Source organism: Brassica napus, unplaced genomic scaffold (assembly GCF_020379485.1).
Source record: "Brassica napus cultivar Da-Ae unplaced genomic scaffold, Da-Ae ScsIHWf_248;HRSCAF=418, whole genome shotgun sequence".
Lineage (NCBI taxonomy): Eukaryota > Viridiplantae > Streptophyta > Magnoliopsida > Brassicales > Brassicaceae > Brassica > Brassica napus.
This window is the reverse complement of record NW_026015816.1, coordinates 30,733-48,294: the sequence shown is the minus strand read 5'-3', so window position 1 is coordinate 48,294 and position 17,562 is coordinate 30,733. Positions and strand designations below refer to the sequence as shown.

Sequence of the window (17,562 nt, the reverse complement as noted above, 5' to 3'; positions counted from 1 at the left end):
GGTTTATCAATTCGACTCTTACTATATGCAATTATTACATAATTTTTTTACTTTAGCCTCAATCACATAATATCAAAATCACTTTTGGACAGTGAATATACTTTTAACTCAAAACACATCAACCACTATACACATAAGTTAGAATGTTAACGTAAAAAAGTCTCATGCATTTTTTAAGGGTTTAACTATAGAAGCGATAGTTAGACATTTTCCTTTTCTTTTAATATTACTAAATAATAGTTGAAGTGTTGAACTTTGGTTCACATCATTCATTTCTGGATGATAACAATACTGGTAAGTGGTCACGGTCTATCAGACACCAAAACTTAAAATTTATTGTTTATTAAATATTATTTTGAAATGACTTTTCCAGAAATTATTTTCTGTCATTTCTTATTTTTTCAGTCCTTGTTCTTTTATTTTTCTTCTTTTTAGTATATATATAATTCCACCCACTTTTATAAATTATTTAATGAATTTTATGGTTAAAATCATTATATTTTTTCGTTTGTATTTTAATTATGATAAGGTGATATTTTAATAATAAATGACTCTGATGTTAACAAACTTTTAGCTCACTGAATGACTCTGATACTATTTGCAATATTTCTTCAAATTATTAAGTTTTAGAAACAATAGAAAATAATATTACAATAATATTTCCAATGAAACTAAAAGAATTCAAGATTACAAGGTTAAACTAGTTAAACATAATTTTGTGTTGATGATTTTCTAATTTTTGGTTCATACCAAATTAACTTGAATTATTATTTCGACAAATCTATTCTTTGATATGATAAATGCTTAGAAAATATAGAAACAGGTAAATACAAACTATGATATACATGTTAGAAATTTTTATAGGCTAATTAATAGATGGGATATATTGTGTCTCCACCTTAATATATATTTTACTGGATATCATTTTTCTTATGAAACTCCAAAATGCATATACTACTACATGTCTACATCAACAAATACATTTAATAAAATATATGCTATACCTCTACATCAGCAAATGATAATGATGTAAGAAGTTGTATTAAATTTAACATTTTACTAGATTTTGATTCGCGCTTGGAAAGCGCGGAGTTGTTGGATTATATTATAATACAAAGTTTTATTATATCGAAAAACATAATTTTTAACAGCTCTATAATCTACAAATTAGTTTATTTGAGATTTTATATGTACACTTTTACGTAAGTTTCTTTTCGACATGAGAATTATATCCGGATAAAAAACAAACCGAACCGACCCAAAATTATAGGTTTAGTTTAGGTCTAGAGAAGATAATCTATTGGGTTTTTTTGACCTGCAGGTCTTTGTTTGAGTCCGGGTCCTACCCTAAACTCGATCATAAATACGTGTATATTAGGTATATTTGGATATTCCGAATATGTTTCCGGTATTATGGATATTGTTTTTAAGTTTTTGGTTTACAATTAGAGTTTTGTTTCAGGTAAAATTTTTAAATTAAAAAAAAATGGATATTTGGATAAAATTTTGGGTATTTTTCAGTTCATCGTGTCAGATTTTGAATAAGATTTTAAATTTTTAGGTATTTGAATTTTTTTGGTATTTGTTTGGAGTTTCAAATACTTTTCGTGTTTCGGATTTTTTCAGATTTTTCATATATTTCAAATTCTTTTAGGATCTTAAATACTCGAACAGATGTGGACCCATTACGTCCATATCATGTTCAACAACCTTTTGATATATATTTTTAATGTTATTGTACAAAAACATGGTTGATGAAATATTTTTCTGAGAAAAAGTTAAGAAATAATATTAAGATCTGTTAAAATTATTTAAAATATTGTATGTTTAGAATGATTAATATATTATCAGAAATATATAACGGATACTATCGCAAAACTGATAATATAAGTAATTTATCTTGCTTTAAATCATATATTATATGATAAAAGTGATAATATAAAACATTAGTCTCAATGCTTTTACGATTAAAAATCAAAATGATAAATATAGTAATAGTAAATTAGGACTTAGGAGTGAGATTTAAATAAATAAAAGAATTGACTTAATTATTGTTAGAGAAATATATGGTAACATATTGTTAGTGTAAATTTAAGGTAAGACCAAAAAATAATGAGTTAAATGAAATGGTCCAAACAACTTTTATATGTAGATTTTTTTAGACTTCTTCCCTTTTAATAGTATTGATTTTAAAAAGGGCAAATCTCCAAAATAGCACCTTTCTAAGTTTATATCACAAAAATAGCACTCAAAAACTAAAATGACCAAAATAGCATTTTATACTTTTGAAAAATTTAAATTTTTTTATTTTTCAAAATTTGAAATCTTATCCCCAAAACCTCACTTCTCAACTCTAAACCCTAAAATCAAACTCTAAACCCTAAACTCTAAACCCTAAACCCCACCCCTTGAGTGCTATTTTTGTGACTTTTGGCCTTGAGTGCTAGTTTGAGAACAAAAACTTGATTTAGTGCTATTTTGGTCTTTTTCTCTTTTAAAAAAACAAATACATTTAATAAAGTCAATCGTGGACTAGTTATATTCACATAGGTCTGTCTCAAAAGAAAATAAAACGAAAAGTCGAAAACAACCTTTTATAGTTGTTGTGTTTTTCTTCCTAATAATTTAGACGTCTGCCGGAATTTAAAGAAATGTATCTGTAAAGAAGTATCTACGGTCTACAGAGCAAGAGCAATGAATTATTTTAGTGCTTTGGGCCCTTGGTTTTTCTCAGTCTGGCCAGGTTTGCTTATTTTTATGTGCAAGTTGCAAATTTAAATCCTCTAACCTATTAAATTACAATGTTGACTTGCTTATCTTCTTGTGCCCTCTCCCTCTCTCTTCTATTCCCCAAATGTCTTTGCGAGTAAAAGTCTCTATTGGAGTCTTACCAATTCGTCGTCACATACACAAACCCCTTCTTCTTATACCTCACTCTCATCGCATCTTATCTTCCCTCACATAACCAAATTAATTACAGTCTTAAAGAAAAGAAGAAGAAAAATGTCGTTAACTCAACTTATCTTCAATTACGTACTCGTCTTTCTCATCCTCTCCGGCTCCGCTTCCTCTCAAAAGTTAGCCAAAGATGAAGGTATACATATTTTAAAGTGGGTGCACGTTACGTACGTACGTATGTATTCGCCACTCGTCACTGGTATAATGATGTTAGTTTTCTGTGTCGCAGTGGACGTTTTAAGAGCCGTAGCGAAGGGGTTACACCAAAATAACTGGGATTTCACTGTAGATCCATGCGACGTCGCTTCAACCGTAGGAGGATGGAGAACTCCTTACACAGACAAGAACTTCGAAAACAATGTTACTTGTAACTGCTCCTCCTCCGTTTGCCATGTCACCAACATGTGCGTTCCTCTCTCTCTCTTTGTTCCCTTTTAAAAAAATATATTTGTTTTGTAAAAAAAATAAATATCTGATCTTTGTTTATAAAATTTCCATTTCCATGATCAGGTTTAATATCAAGCATAAATAAATGATTTTTGACATTCTACATGTTCGACTTTATGAAGTACGAGGTCTCATTTTCCAAGTATATTACCTGAAACAGAAAAACCAATTCAAAACAAACCAAATTCTATAAATATTTGAACGCTTCATATTTTCTATATAACCAAAAAATAATACTTCCTCTGTTTCATATTAAGTGTCGCTGTAAAAAATTTTTTTCGTCACAAAATAAGTGTTCTTTTCGACTTTCAATGCAAAATTTATTAGTTTTATTTAGTAATTTATTTTTTTATTGGTTGAATATGGCTAGGTATATTGGTAATTATGTTTATATATATGAAATATACATAATTAATTGTTTCTTTAATCTGTATGCACAAATCCAAAACGACACTTAATATGAAAATCTTGAAAATCGAACCAAATAATTTTTATTCGTGAATTGTATAGCTAAAATGTTATTTATATTTATTTTTAAATAGAAAGATGATTGTCAGTTACATGAATAAAACACTATTGTATGTCAAACAACTTGAACAAAGTAATATATTAAAAATATAAAATAACTTTTTTAGAATAAGTCACCCGCAATTTTTGTATGAATTAAAATTTCGACCAACAAAATTTCTATAAATTATGTTATTAACACTATCAACATGGGAATGAAAGTCCATTGACTAATTTTGAGAAGTAGATTTTAATAAACATAAAAATGGAATACAAAAATAATAAAATGAAAGCCAATTTTTATATATTTCTCATCTAAATTTTAATATTAAAAAAATTAAAATGGTGCAGATTTTTAACTTATTTTCTTCAACTTTCGTGCTGAACAGAAGTGGGCTAAAAATAAATAGGCCTATATTTTTGCAAACAGTATTTGAAAGCTCTTCTTTCTTTTTCCTCTTAAATCTTGGACAGAGTTGTCAAGGGACAAAACCTAAATGGATCTCTTCCTAAAGAGTTTGCAGAACTTCCTTTTCTGCAGGAGATGTAAGAATAGCAAATATTATCCCTCGAACACTTCCTTTATTACAATATATGCCACTACTAGTATCTTTTATTAACTAACTTAATTGATACTTTTTTTCTTTCTTTTTGCAGTGATCTGTCTAGAAACTTTCTCAATGGTTCAATTCCTCCCGAATGGGGAGCCTTGCCACTTGAAAAACTGTATGTATATATGCTTGTCTCTGTCCATATACACTTTAAATCTGTGCATAAATGTGTAGATTGATTTGTTGGATGATGAAATGCAGTTCCTTACTTGGAAACCGAATAACTGGTCCAATCCCAAAAGAGATTGGAAACATCACAAGCCTTATCATCCTGTACACTTCTTTGATCGCTCTCTCTCCTTAAAAATGTAAAATTTTTAGATAACTCATACATTGGTGATAATGTCTTGATTTGATTTTTTTTTGTGGAACATTTGGTTTTTAGTACCTTGGAATTCAACCAGATTTCAGGTAAATTACCTTCAGAGCTTGGGAATCTATCAAACATTAACAGAATGTAAGAATATTTGTCCAAGTTCTTTTACAGGCTACAGAAACTTTCAGAGAATTTACTAGTGTTGAGGCTATGTTTTATCTTTGTAGGCTTCTTAGCTCGAACTACTTGAGTGGAGACATCCCAAGTACATTCTCCAAACTTACAACATTGACTGATTTGTAAGACTTAGTCTAATTTTCTTTCATTTCGTAATGCATATTACATATATATATATATATATATATATGAATATTAACATATATTATACCTTGATTTGTAGCCGTATAAGTGACAACAAGTTCACTGGAACTATACCAGATTTGATCCAGAACTGGACAAAACTTGGAAAACTGTAAGCAGTTCTTTTTGCGTAATCAGATTCTTTAGTTTCTTGTATGGGTATTGGTGACTTACAAATGAGTGAAATGTTGTTGTGTTGCATGCAACAGGGTTATTCAAGCAAGTGGTTTGGCCGGACCAATTCCTAGTACCATTGGTTCTCTTACAAAGTTAACAGACTTGTAAGTACACCAACTTTGCGTGTGTGATTCGTTGTTGTCACCTTTAGTAGAATCATTATCAATAGTATTTATTGTTTCTTTTCTTAATTTTGTTTTGTAGGAGGATCAGTGACCTGAGCGGACCAGAGTCTCCATTTCCGCCACTACAAAACATGAAATTGTTGGAGACATTGTTAGTTTGAGTCTAAGACTAAACAAATTCAGTAATAGTTTCTTTCCACTTCATTTGAGCTTAACTTCTACTTCCACTCGCTGTTCCTTTACAGGATTTTTAGGAACTGCAATCTTCCAGGAGAGTTACCAGCGTATCTTGGACGGATCACATCATTAAAGCTCTTGTAAGTAAACTCTTTTATCCTTTGCCCAGCATAAAATATGAAGAAAAAAAATTCAAGATGACATTGCGAGACTCATTTTTCAGAGATCTTAGCTTTAATAAGCTAAGTGGACGGGTTCCAGTAACATATAGAGCTCTTTCCAACGTAGATAACATGTATGACTCTCTGCTCCTCTCTTCTTTTTTGGTTTAAAATCTATCTATGGATGAAAGTTAAATGATCAGTTGAATTTTGTTTTCTAATCTTCCAGATATTTTACAAGTAACATGTTAAGTGGGGAAGTGCCAACTTGGATGGTAGACAATGGAGATAAGATGTGAGTTTTCTTCAACGATATGTATATATATATAACACAATATTTTGTAGTGACACAAATAATATTTTGTTTCGTTATTTATATTGCAGTGATCTAACTTACAATGACTTTACCAATGATCTAAGAACCGCAGAATGTCAGAAGAATGCTGTGTAAGAAGAACAATATAATTCCATAACTTCTCGTGCCTTAAAATATCAATATACATCTTACATTTTCTTGTTTCTTTTCATTCATAGGAATATGTTTTCAAGCACAAGCCCTATAGTGGCGAATAACCAGTAAGCCTTTTTTTCTTCTATTTTAAAATCGTCTTGCTCATTAACATCTGGGAAATATTCTGCCATGGTTAAAGCAGTGAGACCAACTTTCATTTCATAAGACTATGGCTACTTCTCTCCAACACTGACTAGAATATTGATATTATGTTGTTATGTTTTTCTACAGCTCAAACGTTTCGTGTCTGAGTAGCTATAAATGTCCCAAAAGTAAGTCTTTGCACAAAACCATATCGCTAAAAATTTAGTAGCGCATCTGACTTAACTTTTGTTATTCTTAAGCTTTCTATGGACTTCATATAAACTGTGGTGGTTCTGAACTTACAATCAATGGGACTAAGTATGATGCTGATACATCGGATAGACCAATCTTCTACGACAGTAGAAACGGTTGGGTTTCAAGCAACACCGGGAAGTTCTTGGATGATGAGCGGTCTCCCAATGAAGTAACCTTATGGGCAAATACGTCAGAGCTTAGTATAGCAGATCCTAGTCTTTATACACATGCACGTCTCTCTGCCATTTCCCTCACTTACTACGCATTTTGTCTTGGACAAGGAAACTACACTGTTAATCTCCACTTTGCTGAAATTGTGTTCACTGGCAACCAAACATTTAGCAGTTTGGGGAGACGATTCTTTGACATATACGTTCAGGTAATTTACTTTTTACTTTTCTAAAAAATGTTTGAAAAGATTGTAATGCTTTAAATCAACTGGCGTGTGTGGTAATGTGCAGGGAAAGTTTGTGCTTAAGGATTTCAATATAGTAGATGAGGCAAAAGGTGTTGGAAGAGCTGTGGTTATGCGTTTCCCGGTCATGATTACAGATGGGAAACTTGAAATAAGATTGTTCTGGGCTGGCAAAGGAACTCAAGGTCTTCCTACAAGAGGTGTATATGGTGCTCTCATATCAGCTATATCCGTAGATCCAAGTATACTTTGCAAAACTTGAAACTATCTGACAGAGAGAATTATTTGAGTGTTTTTTGTATTTATCTTTAATGATCTTGTTGTAGATTTCATTCCACCTAAGGAAGCTGGCACCGGAAGTGGTGGTGGAAGCTCTATTGGCACGTTGGTTGGTGCTGTGGTTGCTTCGACGTTGTTTCTTGTGCTTTTAATCGGTGGTATTTTATGGTGGAGAGGTTGCTTAAGACCCAAGAGTCAGATGGAAAAAGGTACTCCTTCTGTTTTTAAATACATGAAGTTTTAGGAAAATTTGTTTATTCCAAACTAGATGATGTTTTCAACAAAGTAAAAGTTAATAACAATTAATGTTCTATTATCAATGATATTATGCAGTTTATTTTAATATTGGTCAAATTGTGGTTAGCTGAATAGTTGTTGATATTTTTGTTTAGAAAATGTAAAGAACTAAATATTTTTTAATTTATGTATCTACTATTAAAATATCATCTATAAAAAAAACGGAAGTACTTAGTAAGACTTACTGAGTTAAAAGTCTATATATGTTTTTCTCAAACTTAAATATCTTTATTCTTCTTCTTCACCAACAGATTTCAAGAACTTGGATTTCCAGATAAGTTCCTTTTCGTTGAGGCAAATCAAAGTTGCTACAAACAACTTTGATCCAGCAAACAAGATTGGAGAAGGTGGTTTCGGTCCTGTACACAAGGTTAGTATCATAAAGTAGTTGACATCTTTTAAATATTATTTGTGAAGTGATTTCACACCTGTCATTTCCACAATTATTTTCACCAAAAAATATGACATGATATTAAAATTGATGACATGACTTATGGTTAAATGTGACATGTATACTACATTTAATGTTAATCTCATTTTTTTGTAACTTTTGATAATACGGTAATAACTAATAAATCATCATTAAAATAAATCTATTCACATATGTCATTAAATAATTTGATAATAGAACTAAGAAATATTTTTTAAAAAAATTGAAATATTATTTAAGTATATTTTTATAATCATACAATTTTTATTATTAAAAATATTTCGAAATGTTATACAATCTTTATAAAAAGATATTATTTTTAATCGTAATATCATTTATTTCTTGTTGATATCTAGATTTTAGAAATTCTGTTTATTTTTATATTTTGATAGTTACAAGAAAAATTATATCAATTTTACTTTATTTTATACAAGTTAATTTAATATATCTTAACCAAAATAAACAAATAAAAATCTATCTAAATTATGATTTTAAATATAATTTTAATTAAATTAAATTATTTATTTTATCTTAATTTTATGTTTAACTAAATTAGTATTTATATTAAAATATTGGTTTAAAATAACAAAATCTAAAACATTAACAAAATTTTATTTTTAAATATAATTTAAATTTAAAATTTTATTGCTACACATAGTGCAGGAAAACACCTAGTTGTTATGAGAAAAATAGAATGATGAACAATATTTTGTTTATAAAATAAATATTGTGTGCTTTTATGCATACTAAAAAATATTAAATCTGATAATAATATATTATTTTGCGATTAACTATTTTTAAAAATCTAAATCAATCGAATATTAATAGATATAATTATTTTTTTTAACAATATAATTTACTATTATTTATTCATATAAAATGCATTGAAAACATAAACAAGTATACATTTTTTTGCAACAGTTATCTTCGGGTAACAGAGAGTAGTTGTCTAAAGGTTTTGTATATTGTATGAACCCAGGGAACGTTGACAGATGGAACAGTAATGGCGGTGAAGCAGCTATCATCAAAATCAAAACAAGGGAACAGAGAGTTCTTGAACGAGATTGCTATGATTTCTGCTCTACAACATCCACATTTGGTTAAACTATATGGATGTTGCGTCGAAGGTGACCAGCTCTTGTTAGTCTACGAGTACTTAGAAAACAACAGTCTCGCTCGAGCACTTTTTGGTTAGTGCACCCTTTCTAAAAGCATTAAAATGCATATGTTAGTCTGTAAAAATATTTCTTTAGTTTCTTAAAGGACCTCAAGAGACTCAAATACGACTAGATTGGCCAACTAGGCAGAAGATTTGCGTTGGAATAGCTAGAGGTTTAGCTTATCTTCATGAGGAATCAAGACTCAAGATTGTACACAGAGATATCAAAGCCACTAATGTCTTGCTAGATAAGGAACTCAACGCAAAGATTTCGGATTTCGGTCTTGCTAAGCTTGATGAAGAAGAAAACACACACATCAGCACACGAGTGGCAGGAACATAGTGAGTCAAACAAGAAGTTTCAGATCTATGAAGATTTCTTATAACCAAAACAAACTTGTTTATGCAGCGGATACATGGCTCCAGAATACGCCATGAAAGGTCATTTGACAGATAAAGCAGACGTCTATAGTTTTGGAGTTGTGGCCCTAGAAATCGTTCATGGAAGAAGCAACACGATCACACGTTCCAGAGTCGAGACCTTTAACCTTCTTGACTGGGTAAGTTATTATTTTTTCGACTCTAAACCCTAAATACTTTTCTGAAACAAAATGATGACTCTGAATCTCAATATATTTCCAAAGGTACACGTTCTAAGGGAGCAAAACAAACTGATGGAAGTAGTTGACCCGAGGCTTGGAACAGATTACAACAGAGAAGAAGCAATGACCATGATCCAGATAGGGATCCTATGCACCAGTCAAGTTTCGTCGGAAAGACCATCCATGTCGACGGTGGTGAGCATTCTCGAAGGAAGTTCCACGGTGAATGTTGAGAAGCTTCTTGAAGCTTCGTTCAACAAAGGAAGCGAGAAAGACGAAGAGAGCGTGAGGGCGATGAAGAAGCATTACGCGATGATAAATGAAGAGGAGATGACTATGTTGGATCAGACTATGAGCACGGACGGACCATTCACGTCGTCTTCTACTTCCACGGCCAACGCCAGCGATCTTTACCCTCTTAAGCCTGATTCTGCTTATTGGAACTCTAGGGCCGTTTAGTTATGCATCATGTTAAAAGAAAAAACACTATGAAGCAAGTAACTGTGTGTTTTCTTTTTGTTTTTCTTTTTTGTAAAATTTACTTTTGAATTGTGATAAATTTGTGTTTAAGATAATTAGAAGGTACTACCCAGCGTTAAAAAAACAAGACGATTAGAAGGTTATGTTTCTTGCAGATGGTCTAAAACATTTCACTTGGACCGGCCTAAAACGTGTTCCAAGACATTTTATGCTTAATATCTTTGACTCTTCAAGTGGAAACAGTTGGTGCACTACGGCTCTGTTCCAATCTCCTCCGCTTGGCTGCAATAGATCAGTAACCATTAAAGAACTGCCGGATTTGGATGCTGGTCCCATAGGTTGTTCTTGAGAGGTAGCACTCAGCCACCGTTCCGACCAGGCTTTATTAAAAGATTGACCATCGCCAATAGAGAAAGTATCTACAAACTAAACAAGACAGAGGTAGCAGTCTCTTCCAACAACATATAAACAGCAGAGAGCAGATCATTAGCTAAAGTCTTAAACCATCAACCATTCATGGTATTAAGCAAATCACATCACAAGATAAGACACAATAGTCCCTTCTTACAACATGTAAAAAGCAGATTATTAGCTAAAGTCTTAAACCACTAACGAAATGGTGTTAACTAATCAGATATATTTTCACGTACTAACTATTATTATCTTCCAACAGAAATCACTGACAAGGTAGCTAATTTCTCTCAAGTAGAGCCTGAGAGAGATGAGTGAGATTACGAAAATTCGACAAAATAAAAAGCGCTTTGTGAGTGGATTGCAAATTATATAAAAACATTAGACAGCAAATAAATAAAGCGATTAAATGAATAGATTAGTTTTTAAACAAGGACTGAGGAATTTCAGGCACGGATAGACACAGCATACAAGAGCTTAATGCCACCGTATGAGTGCGAGAGAGGATCAAGTGTGAAGACAGAACCAGACCACTCAATCTTCCCCAAAGCTCGTGTGGGTGGCGTAACTCCAGGGAAATCTCGGCAGACCAAATCTCCAAAGGCTCAGAGCCTAGAGAGCTAGAGTTCCAGAAGACGACAATGTTCTTGTTCTTATCAGACTTTCTGCAGAGTTTGCTGATATCATATTCGGACAGCTCATCCAAACCCTTCACTTCCTTCCAATTCAACTCATACGGGGAACACCACAGTATTTTCCCACGGGAACTACCACAGAACAAGAATCCCCCAATCCAACACCAATCGCTTCGGTACCCTGGCTTAGAATCTGCTACTCCGTTTGATATACTGTTATCACTTGGTGAGAAGGAGAAGCTTTGACCATCCTCATCCACCGCGTAAACCTCATTCTTTTGTAACATCAACATGCTTTGTCGGATACTGAGGGGCATCTTCCTCGGACTAGTTACAGACAAGAACTCCCAGGTTTCGGTGTCTAGATCGAACACTTCTGCCCAGTTCGAGGAATCAGCGTCATCCCCGCACCCTCCAAGCACGTACATCTTCTGGTCTATAATGTTTGCCGACGCTGAAGCACGAGGCATCTTCATGGGCGGAAGAGACTGCCAAGTGTTATCGAAACAATCGAAGAAGGAGACATCCGAAGTGGGTTTGCCGTTTACGAGTCCACCGACAACAAACACCCCAAAACTCCTCAACACGAAAGCGGACGATGATTCCGGAGGAGCCTTGTCGGATTTTAGATGGATGGGTTTCAGACGACGGTGCACGGGGTTGAGGATAAACCAGCGTGGGGTCGGTTCTGGTAAGATGTGCAACCACAGGTAGATGTTTGACTCGAGACAACGCATCTGGAATCTCAATAGCCGGAAATCAAGGGAAACGATGAGAGATCGGTGTTCCTTGGAGGCCATAGCCAAAGCCGCGAGGTCTACTCTCGATACCTGAGCCAAGCACTTCATAGCCACTTCTTGCGGTAACGACCATATCCCACACATCTTCGTCTTCTTATTCTTCTTCCTCGTTCAAGCAAAAGCAGAAGTTATTAGTTTCGTCTTTGACATGCCTGACTCTATGTATATATATATATAAAGGATAATACCATCTACACACGTTTTAAGGAAATAGAAAAAGGAAATAATACTTTTCTAAACACAAATTATATAATAAAAATCTATGCACACTTTTGAGGAGTCGAGACTCAAGATTGTACACGGAGACAGCAAAGCCACTAATGTCTTGCTGGATAAGGAACTCAACGCTAAGATTTCGGATTTCAGTGCTTGATGAAGAAGAAAACACACACATCAGCACACGAGTCGCAGGAACATAGTGAGTCAAACAAGAAGTTTCATCAGCTTTATATATGTAGATTTCTTGTAACCAAAGCAAACTTGTTTATGCCGCGGATACATAGCTCCAGAATACGCCATAAGAGGTCATTTGACAGATAAAAGCAGATGCCTACAGTTTCGGATTCGTTGCCCTAGAAATCGTTCACGGAAGAAGCAACACGATCACACGATCCAGAGTCGAGACCTTCAACCTTCTTGACTAGGTAAGTTATTATTTTTTCGAATCTAAACCCTAAATCCTAAATACTTTTCTGAAACAAAAAAGATGACTATGAATCTCTCAGTATGTTTCCAAAGGTACACGTTCTAAGGGAGCAAGACAAACTGGTGGAACTAGTAGACCCGAGGCTTGGAACAGATTACAACAGAGAAGAAGCAATGGCCATGATCCAGATAGGGATTCTCTGCACCAGTCAAGTTTCGTCGGAAAGACTGTCAATGTGTACGGTGGTGAGCATACTAGAAGGAAGTTCCACGGTGAATGTTGAGAAGCTTCTTGAAGCTTCCTTCAACAAAGGAAGCGAGAAAGATAATGAGAGCGTGAGGGCGATGAAGAAGCAGTACGCGATGATAAATGAAGAGGAGATGAATATGTTGGATCAGACTATCAGCACCGACGGACCATTCACGTCGTCTTCTACTTCCACGGCCAACGCCAGCGATCTTTACCCTCTTAAGCCTGATTCTGCTTATTGGAACTGTAGGGCCGTTTAGTTATGTATTATGTTCAAAAAAAAAAAACACTATGAAGCAAGTAATTGTGTCTTTTCTTTTTGTTTTCCTTTTTGTAAAATTTACTTTTGAATTGTGATAAATTTGTATTTAAGACAATTACAAGGTTATGTTTCTTGAAGCATAATATGAGATATATTTTTGCTGAAGGGAATCAACATGTCCAAGACAATTTTAGATGAAATAATGCCAGTGAAGATAAATTATTGTTTCTTTTATTAACTAGGGCTGTTTAGACCGAAGTCTAACTAACCCCACATGGAGACACTATGGAACTATGTTTGATTGCTAACCATAACAGTTAATTTGGATTATATAAGTTATACGAAAATATTGTTGTAGTTCTTAGTTCTTACAACATCTGTACATCTGTTCACAAATGATTGGCTTGTATTTGTTTAATAAGATCCATCTATACTGCCGTTTAGAATATTGCTCTATACAAAACTATTTTCAACTAAACTTAATGAATTGATTAAATATATTAATATGCAGGTCAATAAGTTTTTTCACGGGGTGGCACAAATTGAAATCCTTTTAAACTGAAAAAAAAAACACAAAGAAACGTCTTCACAAAATATTTATGGTGCGAACAAACCGATCAGAGCATGATTTAATTTTGCACTAAAGGTAATATCATTAAATTTGTTGACCGTGAATATTATGTTACTATAATTTTATAATCAACATCTGAAAAAACATTATAGAAAGTTCACGTCTTTAAAGAATACATGTCTCTAAAGAATACAGGTCTAACTGGTAACTATCTCATGAATACTAAAAATAAATAGGAAAATAATGGATAAGAATAAAATTATGTAAGAATGATGAGGAATGGCTATTTTATATGAAATTTAGTGAGAAACAAATTTATTCTTTAATTCTCTACAATAAAAAGAATAAAAAGAAATAATTGTTCCTACAAATGGTAAACTTTATTATGAATGCATTATTCATCTTCATTCATTTGTCAGCATTGATAGCCTAGATATACACAAACAACTGTTCATATTTGATTTTAAGATTTCTTACCAAAACGAATATCGCATTATATGGCATTATAGTTCATGTATTTGACTCAAAAAAACAAACAACAAAATTATATATATACATATGGGTGTATAAAATCCCAGGTGTGTATTTGAATCTCTCTTTATCTCTCGCTCTCGTCTGTGGTGAAATGGGTTTACAGGATAACGCCATTTCTTATGGCTCTATGTTAGTGTTGTCGCTCCTCCTCCTTCTTCCTCTTCTTGCAAAGGGATGTGATATGTTCACGGGACAGTGGGTGAAGGATCCTTCCTACCCTCTCTACGATCCTTCCACGTGTCCATTCATAAGACGCGAATTCGGTTGCAAGAAAAATGGACGGCCGGATCTCGACTACCCTACCTTCAGATGGCAACCACAGGGATGCAAATTAGCATGGTATCATCAGTTAATCTATAATACCTTTTTAATTCTTTCTTTGTTGTTGTTTCTAGATGTTTTGCATCAAATGTATCATTGTGAATATATAACACACACACAAGCCAGCAAATTTCTTGATTTTAACGTTCATTATCATTTATCACACTTGCCTTAAGAAGCCACCGTTATTTTACTGTTTTGTTGTGTAGGTTCAATGGAGTAGATTTTTTGCAGAAAAATAAAGGGAAGAAGATAATGTTTGTAGGTGATTCTCTTAGCCTAAATCAATGGCAGTCTTTGACATGTATGCTACACTCTTCTGTTCCCAAGTCTCCCTATACTATGACCACAGAAGGCACTATCTCAACCTTCACATTCCAGGTAATAATAATACACTCGTTCTGGTTACGTAAAATATATCTCTCAAATAGAAAACCGGGATGAGTTAAACCAAACTAAACCATAAATGCTTAATGTATTCAGGAGTATGGAGTTGGAATAAAGTTTGATAGGAATCCGTATTTGGTAGATATAGTGAGTGAGAAGATTGGGAGCGTAATGAAGCTTGATTCGATCAACGATGGAAAGAATTGGTTAGGAATGGATACACTGATTTTCAACACTTGGCATTGGTGGAGCCGTAAATCGTAATTCTTCACCTTTGCCTATTCTTGGCTTAATTAAATCACTAGAAGTTTATGTTCGAATTGTTTTGGGCAGATGGGATTATATTCAAATAGGAAGTAACTTCACAAAAGACATGGACCGCATGGCGGCATTCGAAATCGCACTTGGAACTTGGGGCAAATGGGTCGATACCGTGGTAGATACTAGCAAAACTAGAGTATTTTTCCAAGGAATTTCACCATCTCATTACAAGTAAGTTGTTATACACATTTTCTTAATCGGCAATCAATCAGATATTTTAAACTTTCATTTTGTTTGTTTGGTAGTGGATCTCTATGGGGTGAACCAGCGGCACATAGTTGCGCGGGACAGACGGAACCACTTTGGGGGACAAGTTATCCAGGCGGATTGCCACCAGAAGTTGGAGTTTTGAAGAGAGCACTCGGGAAAATTACCAAACCGGTGACATTGCTAGACATTACTATGCTTTCATTGCTTCGCAAAGATGGTCACCCTTCCATTTACGGTATAGGCGGCCGAACCGGCAATGACTGCAGCCACTGGTGTCTCTCTGGCGTACCAGATACTTGGAATGAGATTCTTTACAATTATATGCTTTAGTAAGAAACATTTAAATATAGGAAAACAACATTATAACATATTTGTTATTGTGTTTGATTCTACATTTGAATCTGAATAAAATAAAGGTCCGTTTCTAATAGACTACATTTTTGTTATTGTGTTTGATTCTACATTTAAGTAGGACTCCATAATTCGACTTATTAAGGAACAAATAAATATAAAATATGCATTCGACGAGTGAAATCAAAGAGGGGGTAGTGAGGTTGAGAAAGGGGATGGATGGTGTGCGACCCAAGCAAGTAAATCGGATGATTACAGGCAAACTACGAATTCGTTAGATTAATAACTTCCATTACGAACAAAACACGTATGAAATTACAAAATTTTCAAGCAATCTCTACATTACTTAGATAACAATGGAATACTGAACGTGAATTAAGAATCATATTCATGCGTTAGCTATGCTCAAAGCCAGACAACCATGGAGAAATCACAATGGTCTTTGCATGATCACCTAATCTCTTACGGTGAAATTCTAAGTAATAGAAATATAAACTATCACAGATACGACAAAAATGGTCCTCAGCTCAGTGGTAGAGCATTTGACTGCAGATCAAGAGGTCACCGGTTCAAACCCGTAGGGCCCTTTATGTTTTTATTCTTTTTCCCTTTCGAAACTGTCTTCTGCTCATTCTACCTTTAGTCCCCTGAATATATTCATTTGTACATCCTAATGTTAGAATGCAAGATCAATTCTAGAAGAGCTACAAGTGTCATACCTGTACCATGGTCTCAAAACTCTTTGCTGGTCGTCTTGTTTTCAGCTTTCACTTATGCAACAAGTAACAGGAAACAATCAGCCACAGATCTTCTTACCAAAGGAAGTCATCTTTTCCTTCTGGGGATTAGATATATATTTTGAAGTAAAGCTGTGGATTTAAAAGGAAACACAGAGAGAAATCTCTTTAACAGCAACAAAAAGAAAATTAGAGTATGAAACAAATCAACAATCCTTCTTTATTATACTGTACTCTACAGGCTTCACCGTATCTGATGCTGCTGTCTTTGGTTCTGTCTATGGTGACGCCTTGATCTCTCTTCCAAGGCACAGAACTGAGCATAGTCCCTCCAGCTATAGTAGTGACACCTGTGAAAAAATATGTTCAAAAAGGACTCTTTACATCATTGAAGTTTGATAATTGTTCAAAAAATAAGAATGCATACCTGAATCTCCAATTATGGCTAGGTTCAAAGTCAGCAACATAAACATTCCCTTTATCATCCATTCTGACTCCTTTTAGTTTTATGATGATTAAAACGAGCCTCGCTATGTTTTCCATCAGCATGTCTCATTTTACTTTGAAATGATCCAGCCACCAATCTTCCCTTGCTGTTTGCACACACATACTCCCTCCGTTTCTTAAAGATACATATTCTAGATAAAAATTTTGTTTCTAAAAAAATTATTTTTTACATTTTCAATGCATGTTTTATTAACTAATTACAAACTTCAAAAATTTTAATTGCACTAATTAATTTTTTATTGGCTTAAAATTGTGGAAAGAAGAGAAAC

General features: G+C 33.6%; 3 protein-coding genes and 1 pseudogene across 5 annotated transcripts; 3 read left to right on the top strand and 1 right to left on the bottom strand.

Moving 5' to 3' along the window:
- The first annotated feature begins 2,840 nt into the window (after positions 1-2,840).
- On the top strand, positions 2,841-10,446 carry LOC106423521 (probable leucine-rich repeat receptor-like serine/threonine-protein kinase At3g14840). 3 transcript variants are annotated; one of them, XM_013864293.3, is made up of 24 exons: positions 2,841-3,094; positions 3,188-3,362; positions 4,387-4,458; positions 4,570-4,638; positions 4,725-4,796; positions 4,909-4,980; positions 5,067-5,138; positions 5,240-5,311; positions 5,409-5,480; positions 5,581-5,652; positions 5,747-5,818; positions 5,902-5,973; positions 6,069-6,134; positions 6,224-6,286; positions 6,374-6,415; positions 6,582-6,622; positions 6,695-7,068; positions 7,151-7,346; positions 7,431-7,592; positions 7,932-8,050; positions 9,090-9,300; positions 9,374-9,611; positions 9,679-9,829; positions 9,914-10,446. In XM_013864293.3, exons 1-24 carry the CDS (start codon positions 3,004-3,006, stop codon positions 10,328-10,330), a joined length of 3,063 nt encoding a protein of 1,020 aa, XP_013719747.1. In that variant the 5' UTR covers positions 2,841-3,003; the 3' UTR covers positions 10,331-10,446. The 3 variants fall into 3 exon arrangements, with proteins under 3 accessions (XP_013719747.1, XP_048629475.1, XP_013719748.1); XM_048773518.1 differs by lacking the exons at positions 2,841-3,094; positions 3,188-3,362 and adding an exon at positions 3,495-3,526; XM_013864294.3 differs by lacking the exons at positions 2,841-3,094; positions 3,188-3,362; positions 4,387-4,458 and having other exon boundaries at positions 4,725-4,831.
- Positions 10,447-10,667: 221 nt separating this feature from the next.
- LOC106423524 lies at positions 10,668-12,284 on the bottom strand (annotated as a pseudogene).
- A 637-nt stretch (positions 12,285-12,921) lies between these two features.
- On the top strand, positions 12,922-13,494 carry LOC111215941 (probable leucine-rich repeat receptor-like serine/threonine-protein kinase At3g14840). Its single transcript, XM_048773519.1, has one exon. The coding sequence runs from the start codon at positions 12,924-12,926 to the stop codon at positions 13,350-13,352; it is 429 nt and encodes a 142-aa protein (XP_048629476.1). The 5' UTR covers positions 12,922-12,923; the 3' UTR covers positions 13,353-13,494.
- A 975-nt stretch (positions 13,495-14,469) lies between these two features.
- Positions 14,470-16,128, top strand: LOC106423526 (protein trichome birefringence-like 41). The gene is made up of 5 exons (XM_048773521.1): positions 14,470-14,798; positions 14,990-15,161; positions 15,264-15,427; positions 15,501-15,659; positions 15,734-16,128. Exons 1-5 carry the CDS (start codon positions 14,551-14,553, stop codon positions 16,026-16,028), a joined length of 1,038 nt encoding a protein of 345 aa, XP_048629478.1. The 5' UTR covers positions 14,470-14,550; the 3' UTR covers positions 16,029-16,128.
- Positions 16,129-17,562: the final 1,434 nt, after the last annotated feature.

Bases quoted from the DNA above. Each gene is read 5' to 3' on its own strand.
- LOC106423521 (XM_013864293.3), top strand. From the start codon at position 3,004: ATGTCGTTAACTCAACTTATCTTCAATTACGTACTCGTCTTTCTCATC. The intron at 4,797-4,908 runs GTACACTTCTTT...TTTGGTTTTTAG, and splicing joins ATCACAAGCCTTATCATCCT to TACCTTGGAATTCAACCAGA. The intron at 9,301-9,373 runs GTTAGTGCACCC...AGTTTCTTAAAG, and splicing joins TCTCGCTCGAGCACTTTTTG to GACCTCAAGAGACTCAAATA.
- LOC111215941 (XM_048773519.1), top strand. From the start codon at position 12,924: ATGTTTCCAAAGGTACACGTTCTAAGGGAGCAAGACAAACTGGTGGAA.
- LOC106423526 (XM_048773521.1), top strand. From the start codon at position 14,551: ATGGGTTTACAGGATAACGCCATTTCTTATGGCTCTATGTTAGTGTTG. The intron at 15,428-15,500 runs GTAATTCTTCAC...TGTTTTGGGCAG, and splicing joins CATTGGTGGAGCCGTAAATC to ATGGGATTATATTCAAATAG. The intron at 15,660-15,733 runs GTAAGTTGTTAT...TTTGTTTGGTAG, and splicing joins ATTTCACCATCTCATTACAA to TGGATCTCTATGGGGTGAAC.